Genomic DNA, 21,937 nt, shown 5'->3' on the forward strand with positions numbered 1-21,937 from the left:
AAAATAACTAGCAGCAGTAGCTGGTATGTGCAAATCAAAACACTGCTCAGAACAGTAAGCACACACAAACACATCTCCTGGCACAGCTGCAGATTGGCCTCTGGTCATCCACAGTAAAGGCCAGGAACCACCTCTGGAGAAGTGTGTCAGGTTCCAGCGGCTCACAGTCAGTGTCCATCCTGGTGGCTCAGGAAATGTCTTGAAGCTCTGTCAACAGCCTGCTTCAGTGAGGGCCTCATGAAGGATGCAGCTCTATCTGCAAAAGACCAATCACAGTTCTGAATTGCATCAAAGAGGAAGATTTTTTTGTCCTCTGCTGCAGAGCAGAGTTGGTAAGGAGAACCTACAAACAAATGCAGAACATACCACACAGCTCAATGCTCCTCCCTGGAAGGACTTCTTCTCAAGCATCTCATTATAGTGCTAGCCTTTATGATGTGAAGAGTTACACCTCTGAAGGGCACCACTGGAGGCATGAAAAACTAAATGCTTCCTTGTGGATGTATGTGGATGGGCAGATCTGCTGTTGCTCTTCTGCTGTGCAAGAGAGGATTTCACCTTACAGCTGATAAAGACTCAAGCCTCAACAGTGCTAAAACAGAACCAAAAAGGCTTAGCAGATAGAATCACACAATTATAGAATTGTTAGTAGTTGCCACTCTCTGGGGCTGGCCTTACACTTGCCCCAGCCAGGCTGATGTTCTCTTTGCCAGCCTCAGATATTTGTGTATGGGGACAATCAGCCAAATTTGTTTGAACTGGTTTTTAAAAGAATCACAGAGTTGTTAGGGTTGGAAAAGACCTCAAGGATCACCCAGTGCCAACCCCGCTGCCACAGGCAGGGACACCTCACATTAGATCAGGTTGCTCACAGCTACATCCAGCCTGGCCTTAAAAACTTCCAGGGATGAGGTTTCCACCACCTTCCTGGGCAACCTGTGCCAGTGCCTCACCACCCTCATGGGGAAGAATTTCTTCCTAGCATCCAATCTGAATCTACCCATTTCTAGTTTTGTTCCATTTTCCCCCCAGTCCTATCACTCCCTGACACCCTAAAAAGTCCCTCCCCAGCTTTCTTGTAGCCCCCTTCAGATACTGGAAGGCCACAACAAGGTCTCCTTGGAGCCTTCTCTTCTCCAGACTGAACAGCCCCAAATCCCTTAGTCTGTCTCCATAGCAGAGGAGCTCCAGCCCTCTGATCATCCTTGTGGCCCTTTTCTGGACAGGTTCCAGCATGTCCAGATCCTTGACAGAGTCATTCACCTAACACTTCTATGTCTCTTGGAAAATGCACAAACACTGTCTACGTAAAATGGTCCATTTTGCCTTTTTAGTTACAGACATACTCACATTGTGTGCCTTTGATCATGAAGGATACCAACATACATCCCAAACCGCTCTCCAAGAAATGCTATACAAAGAAATCACTGCTCATTAAAATAGGATGGCTCCTGAGGCAAAGCACAGCAGCTGCTGGTGCAGGTGGGTTCAGCAGCAGATGCCTGTCTGAACAGGCAAAAAGCAATGGACACACACTGAAGTCTGGCCAGAAAATCTCAGCTACTTCAGCCACAGAAGTTCTGAAGTGTGAAATCTTGCATTTCAAGGCAGATGGCATCTAGCAGCAGAGAGCAGCCTAACCAGCAAAGAACATCACTTCAGTACTGCTTGACTGAGTGACACTTCAGCTAAGTTGCCAGCAATACTTTTTGTAGATGCTGGATCTTGTTCTGCTCAGGGCTCTGAGGATGCTTGTAGCTATATATTCCTCACCACCTGAACTCAAAGCATAGGAGACACACTCAGATTTGTATTCTGTCCCAGAATTGGCATCTGCCTGACAGCAGGCTCAAGAGGAGTCATAGAATGGTCCAGGCTGGATCAGACCTCCAAAGGTCATCCAGTCTGACCTCCCTGCAGTCAGCAGGGACATCCCCAACTAGACCAGGTTGCCCAGGGCCTCATGGAGCCTCACCTTAAATATCCCCAGGGAAGGGGCCTCAACCACCTCCCTGAGCAACCTCTTAGTGTTCCATAGTGTACCCTGGCAGCCAAGAGGGCAGACAGCATGCTGGGGTGCATTAAACACAGTATAGGCAGCTGGTCAAAAGACAAGTGATCCCACTGCATTTAGCCTGGGTGCACCTTGAGTACTGTGTGCAGCTCTGGGCCCCACAGTTCAAGATGGAAGTTAAGGTGCTGAATGTGGTCAGAGGAGGGCAACAAAGCTGGTGAAAGGGCTGGGAGGCATGTCCTGTGAGGAGGAGCTAAGGACAAAACTGAGGTAGACATGCTTCCCTCATCACATCTGAGAATGAACCACTGAAGCCCACTTTGCATTTTCCAACAGACCTGTAGCCATAGCCTCTTGTTCCCACTTACTTGACAGGCACAGTTATCTGGACAAAGAGAAATTAGACTGGGTTGTCATGACTTGTCTTCATGAAATCACAGAATCACAGCTGGAAGGGACCTTGAAAGATCATGCAGCCCAATATCCCTGCCAGAGCAGGATCACCTAGAGCAGATCACACTGGAAGATATCCAGAAGGGTCTTGAGTATCTCCAGAGAGGGAGATTCCACAATCCCCCTGGGCAGCCTGTTCCAGAAATCTGTGTCAGATTTTTCACACATAACTCTACTTGTTTAATGGTTTGATACATTATCACTTCCAGCTTGAAGCAGTACCCCCAGCTACCTAGTTCCTTTCCCTTTTTAAAGCTGGGAGCTATGTTTGCCCTTTGTCTGGAAAAGAGCATGCAACAAGCTTGAACTGGATGCTGAACTACATCAGTTGCAAGGGTGTAGGGGGTCCTGTTCCTAAATAAAACCCAATGAATTTGTCTGAGTAAGTATGCACACTAAATCAAATCCAATTGCCACATGTAGCTTCCTCACACCAGTGGAAGGTTTGCAAGCCAGTGATAGACTCTCTGGCTTATCACTGCACTGTGAACTAGCTCCCTAGTGAGGGCATGCAATCTGCCACAGGCAGAGAACATCAAAAGCAAGAGGACAAAAAGCAATTAAACCCCTGAAATTTCTACCTACACTTAACCACATTATCTGTTGAGTTTCAGAGAAGATCCTTGTCTCACTTTTCCCAGCTGCTCCATTCTGGATCTGGAAGCAAAAATGCTCACAGACTGGGGACACAGATCTCCTGGGTTGAGCCCAAAAAGAGGTCTCAGGTACTTTGAGTCTTCATGATTCTGCCAACTCAATTTTGCCCAAAAATCCCTAACCCAAGGCTGGTTAATTCACCCTCAAAAAAGCTTCTCAGTTTCCTGGTCTTTGTATGGATTTGCATGGATTCAATCCCTACAGGTTGTTAAGTCCTTTGCAGCTGGCCTTTCATATCTCTCCCTGTTTCTCTCCTCCTGTAAGCAACAGTGCTCAGCAGGCTACACTTCAGAGCACTCCACAAAGATGAGTGTCTGCAACACAGTGGAAGGTGGGTGAACTGAAGCATGAAGAGATGAGAGGTTCATGGCCTTCAGAAAGTAATGCCACACTCACAGACCTGAGCTGGGGTCTCATCTCAGTGCTTAACACCTCTCCCAGGTATTTTTGGCTTTTCTCACTACAGAAAGCTTTCTGACTGCAGGATCATTTTTAGTCTTCCCATGGCATTTTCCTTCCACAAGCCACTTCATTTGCAACAGCAGAAAAAGGGGGGGAAAAAAAACCCAACTGTGGAGGTGGTTAAGAGTTTCCAAGTGAGTTTTGTTAAACTGAAGTAATTCCATGAGGACAAGCAGCTCAACCTAATCTGTTATGTTGGTAATAAGGAGGCTGGGAAAGATGTGTTTGCACTTACCCTGCACAGGGTGTTTGGTTTTCTGAAGGGTACAAGAGAAAAGACACAAGGCAGGGAACTCTGACACATTTCTTTTCCTGCTCAACTAAGAGTAACTGCTGAGCAAACAGGCCCAGGGTTTCCCTTGCTCCCCCCAAGACAGCCACTGCTGATCTCTGGCTATCTTCACATTCTGTGGGGGCTTAGCCATGAACTCTTCTCCCCTGCAGAACATCAAATGTATGTTTCATGCCATCTGAAGTTTTCTGCATTCTTCATAAATTCCTTTGCAGTACAATTCATCTGCACTGGCATACATCTGAAACGCTGTTTTGCACGGCCTGTGCCACAGGAAGTTTGACCTTTAAACATGATTTCAGCATAATCACAGACTCACAGCACCACTGAGGCTGGAACAGACCTCCATGATCATCAAGTCCAGCCTATGACCCAGCACCACCACAGCAAGCAGACCATATCACTGAGTGCCACATCCAATCTTGCCTTAAACACCTTCAGGGATGGCAACTCCACCACTTCCCTGGTATTCCTCCTATTTCCACCACTTCCCTGGGCAGTACATTCCAGTGTCTGATTCCCCTTTCCACCACTTCCCTGGGCAGTCCATTCCAGTGTCTGATTCCCCTTTCCACTGCTTCCCTGGGCAGTCCATTCCAGTGTCTGATTCCCCTTTCCACCGCTTCCCTGGGCATTCCATTCCAGTGCCTGATTCCCCTTTCCCCAAGGAAGTGCTTCATAACATCCAACTTAAACCTCCCCTGGCACATGCCCCCTGATCTTGTGACAAATTGCCTGGGAGAACAGCCTGACCCCTGACTACAGCTTCCCTTTCAGGTAGTTGTAGAGTCAATCAAACCAGCGCAAGAAACTTTATTTTTGCAAGATAATTCTCCTCAGCTCTACCAGAGTTGACTCAGCACTAGAAGGTAGCACCTCCAAGAAACAGAGTATGACTAAGCTACCCACCAGATACTTCACTGCTCTTACCCTTTGTCACACAGAACCCTTCTAGCACCTCTTCACTAAAGAAGTTTTAAATGAAAAGTTGGCAATGGCTGCCTCCTTAGCAAGCTCTGTGCATCCTAGACAGCATTAGGGAAAGGACAAAGACAGCATAAGGGGAATGAATGTCTTCCTCTCTGGCTCATAATAGTGATGAAGCATTCACAGAATGACAGAAGTGTCAGGGTTGGAAGGGACCTCAAGAATCATCAACTTGCAACCCCCCTGGCCATGGGCAGGGACACCTCACACTAGATCAGGTTGCTCACAACCACATCCAGCCTAGCCTTAAAAACCTCAAGGGATGGGGCTTCCACCAGAGAATCAAAGTACAAGTACATACAAGTAAATCAAGAAGAACTTTCCCTGTAGAAGGACTCTGGTAAGTCTCTGTAGATACCTCCCTGTGCAAGGGCTGCATCAGGGCATATGTCAGTAAACCAGAGAGGGGTTTCTAGTGCTTTTCAAAAAGCTAAAAACCCACATGAAGAACCATGGCACTTTGAAAATGCATCACCAGGTACAAAACAGAGCAGCAAGTGTACAAATACGACAGGGCAGGATGACAAAAATGTTCTCACTGTACCTATTTTCATCACAGCATTGGTAGAATCCATCCAGTCCCTCTGGTTTTTAACATACTGAACTGCCTCTGGTCTCACTGTCTGTAAAACAAAAGCATTCTTAGTAGAACCAACAGGATTACTCTTGCTTTAGTTACAAGTAAGAATCCACAGACGTGCCCCATGCACAAGAAAAAATGTTCCTGGAATTGTCCTCTACAATTTTTACAGGATGTGACAGACCAGAGCCATTCCACTCTCCACTCCTGAGCCTCTGAGAAGCTGCAGTTACTAACTTACTTGTGTTACAAAGCAATAAACATCAAGGTGAAGAGTAGTTTGAGGTAGCAGCACTATGGTGTAAGTAGGGTGTATAGTAGGAAATCAGTGTCCCTAAAAGAAATGGCAAAAATGTTCCCATATTAAAGAAAACAGAGCAGAAACCTCAGAAAGCACTGGAGCAGGCTGCCCAGAGAGGTTGTGGATTCTCCTCCTCTGGAGACATTCAAAACCCATCTGGATGCTTTCCTGTGTGACCTACTCTAGGTGACCATGCCCTGGCAGGGGGGTTGGACTAGATGATCTTTCAAGGTCCCTTCCAATTCATAATGCTCTGTGATTCTGTGACATTCACCCCTCTCCAAACACTATCTCCAGGCACTACCTCCTTCACTGCCCCTGCCATCCAGGGATCACAAAGCACTGCATGAGGATCACACACTACTTTGCATGACAAAAGTGTCACCCTTGTTTTTTGGAAGCATTAAAGGGATAACAGGAGCAAAAAAGTGATAAAAAAACCCCAAACATTCCTGATTAGTTGTAGAGGAAGGCACTCTGATTTTGAAGCCTGTCTAGATTCCTTATCTTAACCAGCTTACAGCACCTCTGGGTATCTTTGCAGTAAAAAACCTGACTTCATCAGCTGCAAAAAAAAAACCCTCATTGCTACAAGAAAGTTTGGGAAATGAAAAAGCTATGGAGTCCAATTTAAACACAGCCAAATTTCATCTTTCCTAGTGATGTAACTTTGAGCTAATGATACACTGTCACTAAATTTGAATTCACAGCTCCAAACCAGGAATTTTCTTTCTCTCCTAAGGAAATGTTTGGGGTTTTAATAGATGAAGGCTAAGCAGCTGACATCATTTACCTGGACATGAGCAAAGCCTTCAACACTGTCCCACACCACATCCTGGTCTCCAGGCTGGTGCAGGATGGGTTCCATGGATTCATTCTATCCATCATTCAGTGGATAAAGAACTGGCTTGATGGCTACACCCAAAGGGTGGCTGTCAATGGGTCCATGGCCAAGTGGAGGCCAGTGACAGGTGGAGTCCCTCAGGGATCAGTGCTGGGACCAGTCTTGTTTAACATCTTTGTTAGTGACATGGACAGTGGCATTGAGTGCACCCTCAGCAGGTTTGCTGACGACACCAAGCTGTGTGGTGCAGCAGACATGCTGGAGGGAAGGGATCCATCCAGAGGGACCTTGACAGGCTGGAGAGGTGAGCCCAAGCAGACCTCATGAGGTTCAACAAGACCAAGTGCAAGGTCTGGGTTCTACACATTGGCCACAACAACCCCATGCAGAGCTACAGGCTGGGTCAGAGTGGCTGGAGAGCGGCCAGGCAGAAAGGGACCTCGGGGTACTGGTTGACAGCAGCTGAACATGAGCCAGCAGTGTGCCCAGGTGGCCATGAAGACCAATGGCATCCTGGCCTGCATCAGAAATAGTGTGGCCAGCAGGAGCAGGGAAGTCATTGTGCCCCTGTACTCAGCACTGGTTAGGCCACACCTTGAGTCCTGTGTCCTGTTCGGGGCTCCTTCATTTAAGGACATCGAGATACTTGAACATGTCCAGAGAAGGGCAACAAAGCTGGGGAGAGGTCTGGAGCACAGCCCTGTGAGGAGAGGCTGAGGGAGCTGGGATTGCTTAGCCTGGAGGAGGCTCAGAGGAGACCTTATTGCTCTCTACAATTCCCTGAAGGGAATTGTAGCCAGGAGGTGGTTGGTCTCTTCTCCCAGGCAACCAGCACCAGAAGGAGAGGACAGTCCCAAGCTGTGCCAGGGGAGGTTTAGGCTGGATGTTAGGAACAAGTTCTTCACAGAAAGAGTGGGTTGCCATTGGAATGGGCTTCCCAGGGAGGTGATGGACTCACCATCACTGGAGGTGTTTAAGAGGAGACTGGATGAGGCACTTGGTGCCATGGTTTAGTTGATAAGATGGTGTTGGGTGATAGGTTGGACTTGATGATCTTGAAGTCTTTTCCAACCTGGTTAAATTCTATTCTATCCTATCCTATCCTATCCTATCCTATCCTATCCTATCCTATCCTATCCTATCCTATCCTATCCTATCCTATCTGGGTGCTTTCTTCACTAAATATCTGAATGTTTCATATATTTGAATAGTGCCCTATGAGGAATCTTTAATTAAGGAGAGAAATAGGGACAGGAAGGCCACCTGTCTTTCTTTCCAGCTGAGTTTTTCCTTATTATGAAATGAAACCATGAACTTTTGCATACTGTTGTGTCACTGCTTTGGAAGAAGAAGGAATTAATCTCTTCTATTAAAGCACATTTTTTCCCAGCACTTAGGAGTAATTTGCAAGGTCACAGTTCTCTTCACACTGCAACCCAAACATCCCTGTTGTCTGACTCTGAATACTCAGCTGTATTCCTGTGCTAAGCCTTAAAGGGAAATGTTAGTTGCCATCATGGTATGTTATTTGCTACTCTCACTTCACAGTGGTATGAGGACACCTTGCCCCAGAGCTCTTCCCAAATTAATGCTGGCAGAAATGCAGGGGCAACTCAGAAAATGTGATTGCATACTGCTTGGGTCACCAAGCTGGAAAACTCATGCTGAGGGGCTAGTAGAGATAACCTCTCACTTCAACTGCTGGTCAAAGGAAGCATACATTCATCTCCCCCCAGGGCTGAGCAGCAGATATGCCTCTAGATTTCTCCCCTTCTGCTTGTCTACTGCTCCTTTCCTAACAATTATGCAAGATTTACTGTTTTCCTCATCTCCCTTAGATGCTTCAGCATTGGTTATTGAGCCTTAACAAAACACCTGCAATCTTGTGACTCCTGAGTTCCCCACATTTAGAAGAGGATAAACATGCACAAAGGTTAGAAGGAGAACAAAGCATACAAACAAAACCCTTTAATCTTTGGGAAAATCCATGTCTGCTTAGCTTGGATTGATTTGGGGCCTTTATTTACCAAGAAACAGTTATGCAGTTCTCCAGCCTTCAAATGGAAGAAATAGAAACACTTACAATGAGTTCAGTGAAAAATCCTTTCTTTCAGGAAGAGCTTATTGAGCAGTTTGGACGATTAAAAAGCAAATTCTCTCTGCTAAGAAAAAGTGTGCTCCCATGACTTGCATTCCACCTTGGTCTCAAAAGGCACAGCTCAGTTCTGTACCAGAGAATCCTTCTGTTCAGCTAGTCTTAGAGCCATGTGTTTAGCAAAAGGACAAAGGTCTTCAGCGTAGTGATGTCCTTTCAAGATTCCCCTGGACACTAATGTCTCTGCTGACACACAAAGCATTGAAAACCATGACACTTCCCTGCTGTTCTGTCTCCTTTTGAGATGTGGCTAATAGCATCTCCCCACTTCAGAAAGGCAGCAAGAGGACAAAGAGAGGTAAAACTGAGAAGCACTTCAACACTGAAGTAAGGCACACCATTAACCCACAAGCCAGATCCTAGGTGAACACCGCATTCTGAGGGAGACTGCAAACAAGAAAACAGAGTATAAAGAGCTAAGAATTTGTCTGTAGAAGGAAAGGATTTCACTGAAAGAGGTGAAGTACCACTGCTGCTGTCTATTGAGAAATGCTAGACCTGGTAAGAAACTGGACTGGAAACTCCAGATGATATGGGATGCTCTTGTTTGCCTGTACACATTGTCTTGCTCATAAGGGAGCCATTCTGCACCCCATACTTGGACCTTACAAATAGAAACACACGAAACTTTACTAATATTTATCAAGATGTGCAGGATGAATGCCAAGAGGATGGAGCCAGGCTCTGCTCAGTGATGCCCAATGACAGCACAAGGGGCAATGGGTGGAAGCTGATCAGGGGGCTGGAGCACCTCTCCTGTGAGGACAGACTGAAAGTGTTGGGGCTGTTCAGTCTGGAGAAAAGAAGGCTCAGAGATGACCTTATTGTGGCCTTCCAGTATTTGAAGGGGGCCTACAAGAAGGCTGGGGAGGGACTTCTTAGGATATCAGGTAGTGATAGGACTAGGGGGAATGGAATGAAGCTGGAGGTGGGGAGATTCAGACTGGACGTGAGGAAGAAGCTCTTCACCGTGAGAGTGGTGAAGCCCTGGAATGGGTTGTCCAGGGAGGTGGTTGAGGCCTCATCCCTGGAGGTGTTTAAGGCCAGGCTGGATGAATAGAATAGAATAGAATAGAATAGAATAGAATAGAATAGAATAGAATAGAATAGAATAGAATAGACCAGGTTGAAAGAGACCTTCAAGATTGTGTCCAACCTATCATCCAACACTACCCAACCAACTAAACCATGCAACCAAGCACCCTATCAAGTCTCCTCCTGAACACCTCCAATGATGGTGACTCCACCACCTCCTCTGGCAGCCCATTCCAATGGATGAGGCTCTGGCCAGCATGATCTAGTGTGAGGTGTCCCTGCCCATGGCAGGGGGATTGGAACTATATGATCCTTGTGGTCCCTTCCAACCCTGACTGTTCCTAGGATTCTATGATTCTACATTGAGGCATAGGAGGTTCCATGAAAACAAGAGGAAATTTGTTTTCCCTGTGAGGGTGACAGAACATTGGAACAGGATGCCCAGGGTGGATGTGGAGTCTCCCTCTCTGGAAATATTAAAAACCCACATGGATGTGTTCCTAGGTGATCCTGCTCTGACAGGGGGGTTGGACAGGGATGTAATTCTGCCCCTGCACTTGGGCTCAAGGCTTCACCTCGAGCACTGTGCGCAACTCCAGGCCCCTCACTTCAGGAAGGATATTGAGGTGCTGGAGTAGGTCCAGAGGAGGGCAACCAGACTGGTGAGGGGGCTGGAGGGAAAGCCTGATGAGGAGAGGCTGAGGGGAGCTGGGGGTGTTCAGCCTGGAGAAGAGGAGACTTAGAGGGGCCTTTATCACTCTCGACAACTACCTCAAAGGAAGTTGTAGTCAGGTGGGGGTCAGACTCTGCTCCCAGGCAACCACTGTCAGGACAAGAGGGCATGGCCTGAAGCTGTGCCAGGGGAGGGTTAGGTTGGATATTAGGAAGCACTTCCTGACAGAAAGGCTGATGAGGCACTGGGATGGACTGCCCAGGGAGGTGGTGGAGTCACCATCACTGAAGGTCTTTAAGAAAAGCTTGGATGTGGCAGGTGGTGGCCTGGTTTAGCTGCTGTGGTGGTGTTAGGTCCTAGGCTGGACTTGATGATCTCAGAGGTCTTTTCCAGCCTCAGTAATTCTATGATTCTGTGATCTTCTAAGGTCCCTTCCAGCCCCTAACATGCTGTGAAAACTCAACTAATTTCATTTCTATGTTTAGCTCTAGAATGAGCCCACACTGGATGACCAGTTTTTACTATCACACAAGGGAGGAAAGGAATACATTAACCAATTGTATGCCTAATGAAATACGAAACTCCAGCTGAGCTGATGTATTATGGTGGAATTGAACACAAAAATGCTGCTTTCATAAACAAGTTACACAGCCTTCATCTAAAGGCAAGACTGTGCTAGCTCAGAAAGCAGAGCTGAACTTTGTTCACAGTTAAAGCTCATGGTCTAACATTTTCTGAAGCTTCATAAAACTGTTCCAATATTTTAATCCATTTTTATTGTCTCTATATAACCATGCTCAAATCTCAGAACAACTGGAAGAGGAGAGCAGATGTTTCTGTTGTCCCCCAGGCCTGCAAGCAGCTAACCAGTCATCTCATAAGATACCCAGAGCTTGCATGACTTCCATGCAGCAGAAATCCAAGTATAATGAAGACAAGCATTCAGGCTTGTCAATGAAATCCTTCACTGTTTCCAAAGGTTTCTCAACCTTGGCAAAGCAACTGGCTTTCCATTTCTGGCAACTCACCTCATCAACAGCTCAAGCCATCAGAATTTAGGTGTAAAGTAATTGTCATTTGGAGCACTCAAAGAAGCAGAAGAATAGAAGTGAAAAACACAGGATGCGAACAAAGTCCAAACAGTTTAAACAAAGCAAAGCTGTCTGAGCAAAGCTCAAAACACACATGTGATGGTTAGGAATAAGCAAAGATCTCTCAGCTTCCTGTCGTCCTAACACCTGGACTGAGAAGAGAGACAGCTATGTGAACACTGGGTCATCAGTGGGGGCCTCAGGATGTTGTTCACATCATGACAGGAAGAGAGGAACTATCTCTAATGCCCAAGCATGATGTGGCTTTGCAGCAGGGTGCAGGTCTGTAGAGAAAGATGGAATCACTTGGCAGCAGCACTGCAGTAGCATCTGCCCCCTTCCCATCTCCTCATATGCCAAACGTGTCTGGCACAAAAATACAAAGCATGAGAAACACAGCACTGCTGTTCTGGCAATCGATTGAGAGATGATGCCATAGCAGGAAAACCAGAGGGAAGCAGTTAAACAGCCATGCACTCAAATGCACAATGCCAGTTTAGAATTAGAAGACAACCATCTTGTAGAAGATCACTAGGCATTTTGTTCATCCCACCCAAGGGCTTATTTAGGCTGTTCTAGATAGCAGGTCTGATCTCCACCCTCTCTCTACCGGACAGGAGTGAAGTTTTCAATTTATAGTTTAGTAGCAGTTTGCTGAATGTGTGACTTTCACTTTGGCAGTTGCCTAGTTTATGTAGCTCCAAAGGGAGGCTTTGCATTTCCCCATAGCCACTTTTAGACCAAAGCCTTCATTCTCTGGAGAGCAAAACAAGACATTGGGAGGTTGGTATGAAGTGGACTGTGTTATCCAGACACTCAGGAGGGAGCTCACTGCACTGTAACAAGCTATAATTACAGTAACTCATTAGTGACTGATTGCCATGCAGAAGTGGTTAAAAATAAAAAGTTTGAGGTGAGGGGATTTCTTTCCACAAATTATTCCCCTTTCTTAACCTGTTCAACTTCCAAGACCTAAATAAGTACAACATTCCCTTTCCCTTCTACAACATTAGTGGTTAAACTACTGAAGCCACATTTAAACATTCAGGGAATTGAAAACAAACAGCAAAGTCATCACCCTCCACCACCACCACCAAAACTTGCAGCAAAATTTCACAGATGTAATGAAATGCAGGAGCAGCAAGAGGCTGTGCCACACCAGTGGGCAAGGGCTGGCTACAAGCACTGTTCCTGCAGGCATCTGCCAGCAACAGTTTGGCACAAGGCAATGGACTGCTGGGACTAATGTTACCAGATTTCAAAGCCTGGACCTAAGTCAGACATGAAGAAAAAAAAGAATGATCTCTCCCTGTCACAAGAAAGTACCCTTAAAATATCTTCTGAGATTCTTGTTGCTAGAATGAAGGCACTACTATGATGAGCAGGCAGTGTGAGCTTGCAGCACAGAAGGCCAATCACAGCCTGGGCTGCATCAAAAGCCGCACTGCCAGAGATCCAGAGAGGTGATTCTGCCACTTTACTCTGCTCTGGTGAGACCTCAACTGGAGTACTGTGTACAGCTCTGGAGCCCTCGAGATAGGAAGGATATGGACCTGATAGAGCAGGGTCAGAGGAGGACCACAAAAATGATTAGGGGGTTGGAGCACCTCTGCTATGAGGACAGGCTGAGGGAGCTGGGGGTGTTCAGCCTGGAGAAGAGGAGGCTCTGAGAAGACCTAATAGCAGCCTGACAGCACCTGAAGGGGGCTCCAGGAAGGATGGGGAGAGACTGCTTGCAAAGGCTTGCAGTGACAGGACAAGGGGCAATGTCTTCAAACTAGAAAAGGGCAGATTTAGATTGGATATCAGGAAGTTTTTCCCTATGAGGGTGCTGGAACACTGGAAGACGTTGCCCAGGTAGGTGCTTGAGGCTCCTTCCCTGGAGATATTCAAGGGGAGGCTCCATGAGGCCCTGGGCAACCTGATCTCGTTGGGGATGTCCCTGATGACTGTGGAAAGGTCAGACTGGATGACCTTTGGAGGTCCCTTCCAGCCTGGACCATTCTGTGATTCTATGATGTACCCTTGACAAGCAATACCAAGCAACTGACTCATTTTGCCTCTTCTTGATAAAGGGACTTCTTTGTTGCATCCTCAACTAGTCTCATAAAGTTTTACATTCTTCCTGCCACTAAATATACTGAGCTTGTCTTCATTTTATCATTTGAATTTGCTACAAATTTCATTCAGGAGGTAAAGCAGCAGGGTAACTTGACTGTATCTTGAGGCCCCCATTAGAAAGAAAATGAATGCTGCTGGATTCCTCCACATCCACTGAAAGACAGCAAAAGGCTTTTCCTCTGCAGGAGATAATGTGTGTCAGTAACAACTCACCTGTCATCTGTAAGCTCAAGCCAGTATCCAGTTTGCTGCGTGGCTTCGTGCTGATGAACAAATAGCAGAGAACGCAGACAGTGATGATGAAGGCGAAGAGGACCACTGCTGCTATCGACAGGCCCACCAGTGCTCCAACACTGCCAGAGAAAAACAAAGAAAGGATGCTACAGACAGCCTGAGGCACTCATTGAAACAACGGTCAGGGTGATGCCTGGAGGTTACCTGTAGTCAGGTGGGGGAAACGCTCTGTATTGTACTGTAAACAAAAGTTTAGAACTCAATAGAGGACACAGTCTCAGGCAGCACCAGGGGAGGTTTAGGCTGGAGGTTAGGAGGAAGTTTTACACAGAGAGAGTGATTGCCCATTGGAATGGGCTGCCCAGGGAGGTGGTGGGGTCACCGTCGCTGGGGGTGTTCAGGACGAGGCTTGACAGGATGCTTGGTTGCATGGTTTAGTTGATTAGGTGGTGTTGGATGATAGGTTGGACACAATGATCTTGAAGGTCTCTTCCAACCTGGTCTATTCTATTCTATTCTATTCTATTCTAATACTTAAACTGCAGAAACTGGAATGATTTCATTGCTGACCCTCACTGTCATTTCATGTGACCTCAGAATGCTACTCCTGAGTCTGATTTAAACTGTGTTTATGAAGATCAGAAGTAACAGTGCTCTGATTTAAACTGCTTATGAAAACCAGAAGCAGCTCCATGCAGTAGCTGCACCAGTGAGATCAAAACCTTCTCCAAGGCAGTGCATATTGCCTGATAAGCATAACACAATCACAGAAATAATCCTATTACTACCACACACACACACACAAAGATGAAGCCCAGTGCTGCAGGCAGCCCTTTTTCCCTCAAACACCACAACTACAAAAGCTGGATTTTCAGGCTGAAATGCCATTTTGATGGCAAGAAGAGCCTGTTAAGAGTACTTCAAGCAAAGAATACATTTGTCACAGACTTCTCACCAAAGATGACATGCCCATTAAAAATAGGACACAAGATGTGCAAGCCATGTTATTCAAGTCCTTTGGCAGCTCTGTGGAGCAGGGTGGAAGACTGTGAACACTGTTGAGCCTTTGTGTTAATGCAATACATCTCCAGTCAAGACTGGAGAATTTCTTCTATGAGCTTTTCAGGATAAAAGGAAAACTACACATGAATTAAATTTACACACTACCAAATGCAAAGGAGCAGGAACTTCATTGTTCAAGAGGCCAAGCATACAGCAGAATATGTAGATTTTTATCAGGACACTACTCCTGAAGGATAGAAACTGCTTTATTCCTCCTGCACAGAGATTCAGTGAGGCAGTGCAGATACACAAAGAAATCTTTTCAGTAGTTTCCATATTTTCAATCTTCTTTTCAACTCTTTTCTTAACATAAAAACCACAGGATGAAAGAAAGGCCCAGCTATCTCTTCTACAGTCCAAGACAATACACTGACTTGTGCTGAAATTAAAGACTGGCCTTTTGGTCACAGAAGAAGAGGCTGAACCTTTTTATTACCACTCTGCCATATTTACAGGTTTGACAGATGTAAAAGGGACAGATGAACGTCTTGAATTCCATGAACCCCACCCTCTAGTGATAAAAATGCCTTTATCCATCAGTGAGAAAGCAATTCTGCTGTGGTCTTGCAGGGAGATGAGAACTGTGCCTCAGGATGGTTTTTTATGAATTTTACATTGAAGCTACTGCAAAGCTTCTCTGCAAGCTCCCATAACAGCAGCAGACAGATATGTCCACAGGAGAAACTCTTACCATCATCAGGATAAGAACAGCAGGCACTGGTATGATTTTAAGACACAGTTTTCATTAATTATTGGTCATGCCCACTCATGAAGTTTGTGCAACATCGAGCTCCATGCACAACTAAAATCATTTATTTTCACATGATTGGTCTGGAAAGAAGAGCTTTAGCCTTACAAAGATTTTTCATGGTAGATATCTACATGAACTGAAGTGTCCTTCTATGTTTGTGTATATACGCACTTATGAAGCAAAGTTTTATCATTTGGGGGCTCAAACCAAACTTACAGGCAAGATCCTACTTATTATGGAACCTGAATATGTCCTTACAGTCAGAGATCTCACCTGAGTTCCACCTCATTTCTGCATTTTCATGTGACAATACCTTGACCCAAATGAACAAACCCCAAGCGAGGTACTGCAGGAGGCTGCGGTGAGCCACCAGCAAACCAAGAGTGATCTCCACAGCTGAATCTGTTCAAAGAAGAAATACTAACCCAAAGGCTCTTCAGAAAAATTATTTGTGGGTTTCTTTTATCCCAGGCTGCTCTCTGCCAGCACCTTTACCATGGCTCTTCAGGCTGCTGTCCAGGGAACTGCTTAGTGGGTCGTCAACTTAATGAGGTTCAACAAGGCTAAGTGCAGAGTCCTATCTGAGAAGAGTAAATTGCACCAGTACAGGCTGGGAGGTGATCTGCTAGAGAGCAGCTCTGGGGAGAAGGACCTGGAACTCCTGGTGCACAAGCTCTCCATAGGTCAGCACTATGCCCTTGTGGCCAGGAAGGCCAATGGGATCCTGGGGTGCATTAAGAGGAGTGTGTCCAGCAGATCCAGGGAGGTTCTCCTCCCCCTCTACTCTGCCCTAGTGAGGCCTCACCTGGAATATTGCATCCAGCTCTGGGCTCCCCAGTTCAAGAGGAACAGGGATCTACTCAGGAGAGTCCGAGGAAGGACTACAAGGATGATGAAGGGACTGGAGCACTGCCTGATGAGAGAGGCTGAAAGACCTGGGGAATTGAAAGTCTGGAGAATTGAAGACTGAGAGGGGATCTAACCAATGTCTATAAATATCTGAGGGCTGCGTGTCAAGAGGGAGAGGACAGCCTCTTCTCAGTTGCATCCTGTGATAAGACAAAGGGCAATGGATATAAACCACAGCACAGGAGGTTCCACCTCAACAGGAGGAGGAACTTCTTCACTGTGAGGGTCCCAGAGCACTGGAACAGGCTCCCCAGAGAGGTTGTGGAGTCTCCTTCTCTGGAGACTTTCAAGACCCATCAGGATGCGTTCCTGTGTGACCTGTGATGGATTCTATGGGCCTGCTCTGGCAGGGCAGTTGGGCTTGATGATCTTCAGAGGTCCTTTCCAATCCCTAACATCCTATGATCCTGTGATCAACATTTCTGTCAGTAGATGCTAAGCACCAGACACCTACAGTTATTTTTGGGCCATAAAATTAGTTCATCCACACCAACAACAGCTAGGAAAACACGAAATGTTGCCTAAGCAGATGCAGCATGTCCACTGAGAGAAGCTCATGAGTCATCTGAATCCCAGTGAATCAAATGTTCCTAATGCTGCTGTTGCGGGGACGCGGTTTTGGTAGTATTTGCACAGCAAACAGACAGATATTCCCAGGAGGCTGGAAGAAGGGGCATACAGCAAAAAAACCCTTGCTATTTTGGAAAGCCAAACTAGATTCCTGGAGATCTGCACAGCTAAGCAAACCTGGGCTACAGCGTTAGGTCACCATGGTTCTACTGGCATTCACTAAAGCATTTTGAATAAAATCTCTCCTTGGCCTGCCAGAGTTTAAACCAAATCCATAATATTACATGAAACTTGCTAAAAGGTATGGATTTGGAATGGACACTGCACTTCTGTTTGACACTGCAAGGAGCCATTAAACTTGCAAAATAAAACATTTAACAGTGACAAAAATAACTTTAAAATATTTTACAACAATGAGAAACAACAAAAACGTTGAGCAAATCGGCACCACAGTTCAGTACCAGTACCACATTCACAGTTCTTGTCTTCCACTTAGCTTTGGAGGTACAGTAGGACAGAATAACTTCATGTACATGCACAGCATGGGGCACGGAAGGGTGAGCTACTCAGTGTTTTGATTACCAGTGTCTTATAGCCTCTTGCTTTGTGATTTCAAAAGCTGCATAGCATTCTGGTGTATTTTGTGCACCTCTGCCTTTTCCTAACGTTCTCTCCCTTGCTCCGTGGGCTCCTGCCAGCTCCAAGAGACAGAAAACACACATCTTCCACTCTTCTTTGCTGAGGTCAGCTTTTCAAGAGGTGTGGAAAAGGAACCTAGGCTGCTCTGACAAAACCCAAGTCACTACACTATTCGAAGTAGTAGCAAAAAGAGAAAGGATGAGAAATCAGTTATATTAATTACACCTAATAAATTCAGGAAGAAAAAAAATGTGTCAAAGTTGCTCAAAGGTCAGTTATCTGCGATTGCTCAGCAGTTCCTTGTGCAGCAGGTGTTAGGAGGCACTTGTTGAATACTGTAATTTTTACAGGAGTGGAAGGGAAAAAGATGGTTCTATTATGCTAAGGGATAGCACTGTATGTAGCTCTAAACATAGTGCAGTCAGTAGTGAGTTGGGGAAAAATGAATAGCATAGGCCTTCAAGTGACAATTGCTTCAGGTTGCCTAGGATGCTGGTTTCTCTATTAACTGCTTCCGTCAGAGCTGGCTGTCAAGTGGTCTGGCAACTCATCTCCTACAGCAGGAGAAACACAAGAGAAATATGCAACAGCTTAATGAAATTCTACCTGTGTCACCACAGACAAGTAATCCCTGAGACAGCACCAACCACTTGGTGGTGCATTCAGTCAGTGCTTTCAAATTAATGGAGGGAGTCAAGCAGAGATTTAGGATGAGAAACAAAGCTCGGGAGTAAAGCAAAATAAGTAACAATTTCCCCACTGGAGCTTCCAACCTCTTTCCCTTCTGCTGTATGTCCAATCTCCAATCTTACCTTGGCTGCATTGGCTAACTCTTGAATAGTTTTAAGTCATACAAAAATGTCACCAGAGATCAGTGCTGAGACTGATTTTGCTCATCTTTGAAATGAAGAATGAAATCTGAGTTTCTGATGATCCTAAATCCCAACAAGCAATCAAATGCTATGAGGGCAAGGAAGAAGACCTGTGAAAAACTGAGTGAGGAGGCAGAAGTGATAGAGAAGAGCTTCGGCATACGGAATGTAACGTACAAACAAACAAAACCAAGCCTGCAGGACAATTAACTCAGAACTGGCAGTTCTGAAATCAAAGGAAAGTTGTAAGAGTCATCAGTGACAGATCACTGAAATCAGAGTCAATGTGCACCAGTGCCAAAAGTCAGCACAACGCTGGACACTAATGGGAAGCTTTTGAGAACAAGACTTGAAGGCAGGATTGTGCCACTGTGTTAAAATCTTTCCATACCCACGTCCTGAGCATGCAGCTCCAGATTGTGCACCTAGAGCTAAGAGCAGCACTGAGGAGTAAAAAAATGCTATGGAAGAGAGGCAACTAAAATGCTCAGTTGGAACACAGCATCTGCCTCAGTGATAATCCAAAAGGACTTGGATGGTTCAGCTGGCTGAGGTGAAAGCTGGGAACTGATAGACCAAACCGTTAGGAAATTTTGAACGCTGTGCATAAACCACACGTGCAATTGCTGCTCATCAAATCTCCCCACACTCAAAAATACTAATGCCAGAAAACAGATAGGAAACAGCACCAACCAACCATAAAAGGCTGTAGCTTAAAACAGCAGGTAGTGACTGCTGCCACTGGGGCTGCAGAAGCAGACAGCAGAACCAAGTTCAAGAAAGGATTAGGCAAAACCAAGGATAACAAGTCCACATAAAAAGGCAGTGAAAGCACCACTCAGAAGTGTACAAATACCCTGATACACAGCCATCTTGGGGGGGAATCGGGCACAGAAAGCAGCCAGGCTGGCTGCGTGCAGCTCTCACAGCCACTGCTGGAGATCCAGATGAGCTGGAGGGAACCCCACAGTGACCCGGGACAGCACAACTCGAATTATCTGCCATCTTCCAAGTGGAAAGTCATGCAGTGCTTGACTTTACCTGAAGTCACTGATAACTTTGCATACGCAGCACCTGACACGCTCAGGCCCTCAGACAGCCCTTCCCTTCACCCCGCAAGGCCACAGGTAGGCTCTGGGTGCTCTGTACCCAGGCAGGGAGCGGTCCCCGGGGCTTCCTTACAGACACTACCACTTACTTCTTTCAGAAACCACCCGGGCACAAGTACCAGTTTCTCTGGGCAGCAGCTGCAGCTGTACCGCAACTCTCAGACGCACAAAAGCAGCCTGAAAGCTCCCGGCTACAAGTACCCCTCAAACACAAGCCCGCAGGCAAGCTGAGGCGAGCGCCGCTCTCCCGCCGCCCCGGGGCGCCAAGCCTCGCCCGCCCGGAGCCTCCCCACCGCCCCCCATGCCAGACTAGGAGCGGGAAGCACGGCTCCCCTACCTGAGCCACCACATGTAGCTGTGCTCGTAAGGGAAGAAGCTGTGGGGGTCATCGCAGCAGTACTTGACGTCCTGGAAGCCGCAGCAGTAGACGGCGCGGGCGTCGCCGCCCGTCGGCGGGCAGGTGAAGGCGCTCACCAGCACCTTGTCAGTGTTGAGGTAGCTGCTGCACTCAGCGCTCATGGTGCGACTGCCGCCCGCCAGCCTGCCCGGCGGCACCCGAGCGGGAGGTGTGGCGGCGAGCGGGCGGAGCTGGGGCGGGTAGGGGACTGGGGCGGGCAGGGGGCCGCACTGGCAGCGGGCGGGAACGGCCAGGGTCGCGGCAAGGCAAGGCGGGGAGCGGCGCGACTCGCCCGCGCCTTTAGGTGAGAGAGAGCTGGAAGCGTTTCCCGCCCGCCACAACGGGAAGGAGGGAGCCGGAGGGGCTGGCGGCACCCGGGGCTGCTGGCACCCGGGGCTGCTCACCTCAAAGGCGTCTGTGGCTGGGGCTTGGGTTTACCTCAGCGCCCCATCCCACGTCGGGGAGAGACTTCGGGGGTTTGCCCTCATCTGTAAGCCTCGATGGGGTCTCAGGACAGCCGAAGCAAGATGGTGACTGAGAAAGATCACGCCTTGGCTAGACTCAGGCTCCCTTGGCTTTATGAGGGGTAAAAGCCCCACACAGTGTTTCGAGAAACCGGACTCCTGCTCTTTCCAGAGGGCATTCTCTTTCAGCATTTTAGAACAGTTTCTAAAGTAAAGTGTGTTCTAGAGGAAAGAGCCTCTGCCGAGGGAAAGGTGGGTCTGTCACAGCTCAGGAGAACACACACCTCTGCTGTGCTTTGCCTCATAGAAAGAAGAATAATAAAGTCTTTGGGAGAGCAATGGGTGGGCACTACCCTCTCCATCATTCTCCTGTCTAGATGACAGGAGACCAAGTGCTTTGCCACACAGGTGACCTCCTCAAGGAGAGAAGTTCAGTGTTTAGAGGGAAAGGGAAATCGTGTAATATCAGGAGAGCTTGACTTGAATTAAGAAGATCACATTAGCTCGACTAACAATTTACATTTTAATTTCAGGTTTTGCCTTGAGATGAACTCTAGACAAGTGGGAGTTTTCACGTCTTCTAGCTAGCTGTCAGGCAACAGCAAGAGCCAGGAGTGATGGCAGCTTAGGGAGGGGCAGCATCTTCACGAACCAGGTTCTGAACAGAGCCAGGCTGGTGGCAGTGGCACCAGCTCTCAGCTGTCCTGCACAAGGTAAGACACTGAGTCAAGTTCAGGGTCTGTACAGGAGACAGGATGGGAGGCAAGTTATCTACAGCATAGGTCTAAACTTCAGTTCATCCAGGTGGACCAGCAAGCACTCCAGGGTGGCACAAGACTGGATTGAGCACAAACATGAGCACCTTTGGCATAGCTTAGGGAAGGTCAAACTGCCCTGGGATGAGCTGAAATGTGGCTCCTCAGCCAAGGAGCGGAGGGTTTGGGTGTGGTGAGGAGCCAAATGATGCTGGTCAGGGCCCGTCACTTAGAGCCCTGTGCCTGCCCTCTTACGGTGCTACATGAAGTCCTCCTATGTTAGGGTGTCTAATTGTACTTGCTGGAAAGTATAAATGTGCTGCAGTTGCTTGGTTGATGTTATTTTGCAAAATCAACAGTGACAGCATCACTTGAAATGAACTCAGAAATTCAGTCACTCTGTCCACTGAATTACAGATTTACCTTCCTAATATGTAGCTATATACATGAACAGCCAGGGAAGATTCACATTATTGAACTGTTGGATGCTTTAAGCTTGAGCAGTTTGAG

General features: G+C 47.0%; 1 protein-coding gene across 1 annotated transcript; it reads right to left on the reverse strand.

Moving 5' to 3' along the window:
• Nucleotides 1–119: 119 nt before the first annotated feature.
• SHISAL2A (shisa like 2A) lies at nt 120–20,351 on the reverse strand. Its single transcript, XM_009908043.2, has 4 exons — nt 20,149–20,351; nt 13,879–14,018; nt 5,410–5,488; nt 120–256 (listed from the first exon to the last, which is right to left on the reverse strand). Exons 1-3 carry the CDS (start codon nt 20,328–20,330, stop codon nt 5,457–5,459), a joined length of 354 nt encoding a protein of 117 aa, XP_009906345.1. The 5' UTR covers nt 20,331–20,351; the 3' UTR covers nt 120–256; nt 5,410–5,456.
• Between the last annotated feature and the right edge of the window lie 1,586 nt (nt 20,352–21,937).

Source organism: Dryobates pubescens, chromosome 11 (genome assembly GCF_014839835.1).
Source record: "Dryobates pubescens isolate bDryPub1 chromosome 11, bDryPub1.pri, whole genome shotgun sequence".
NCBI lineage: Eukaryota > Metazoa > Chordata > Aves > Piciformes > Picidae > Dryobates > Dryobates pubescens.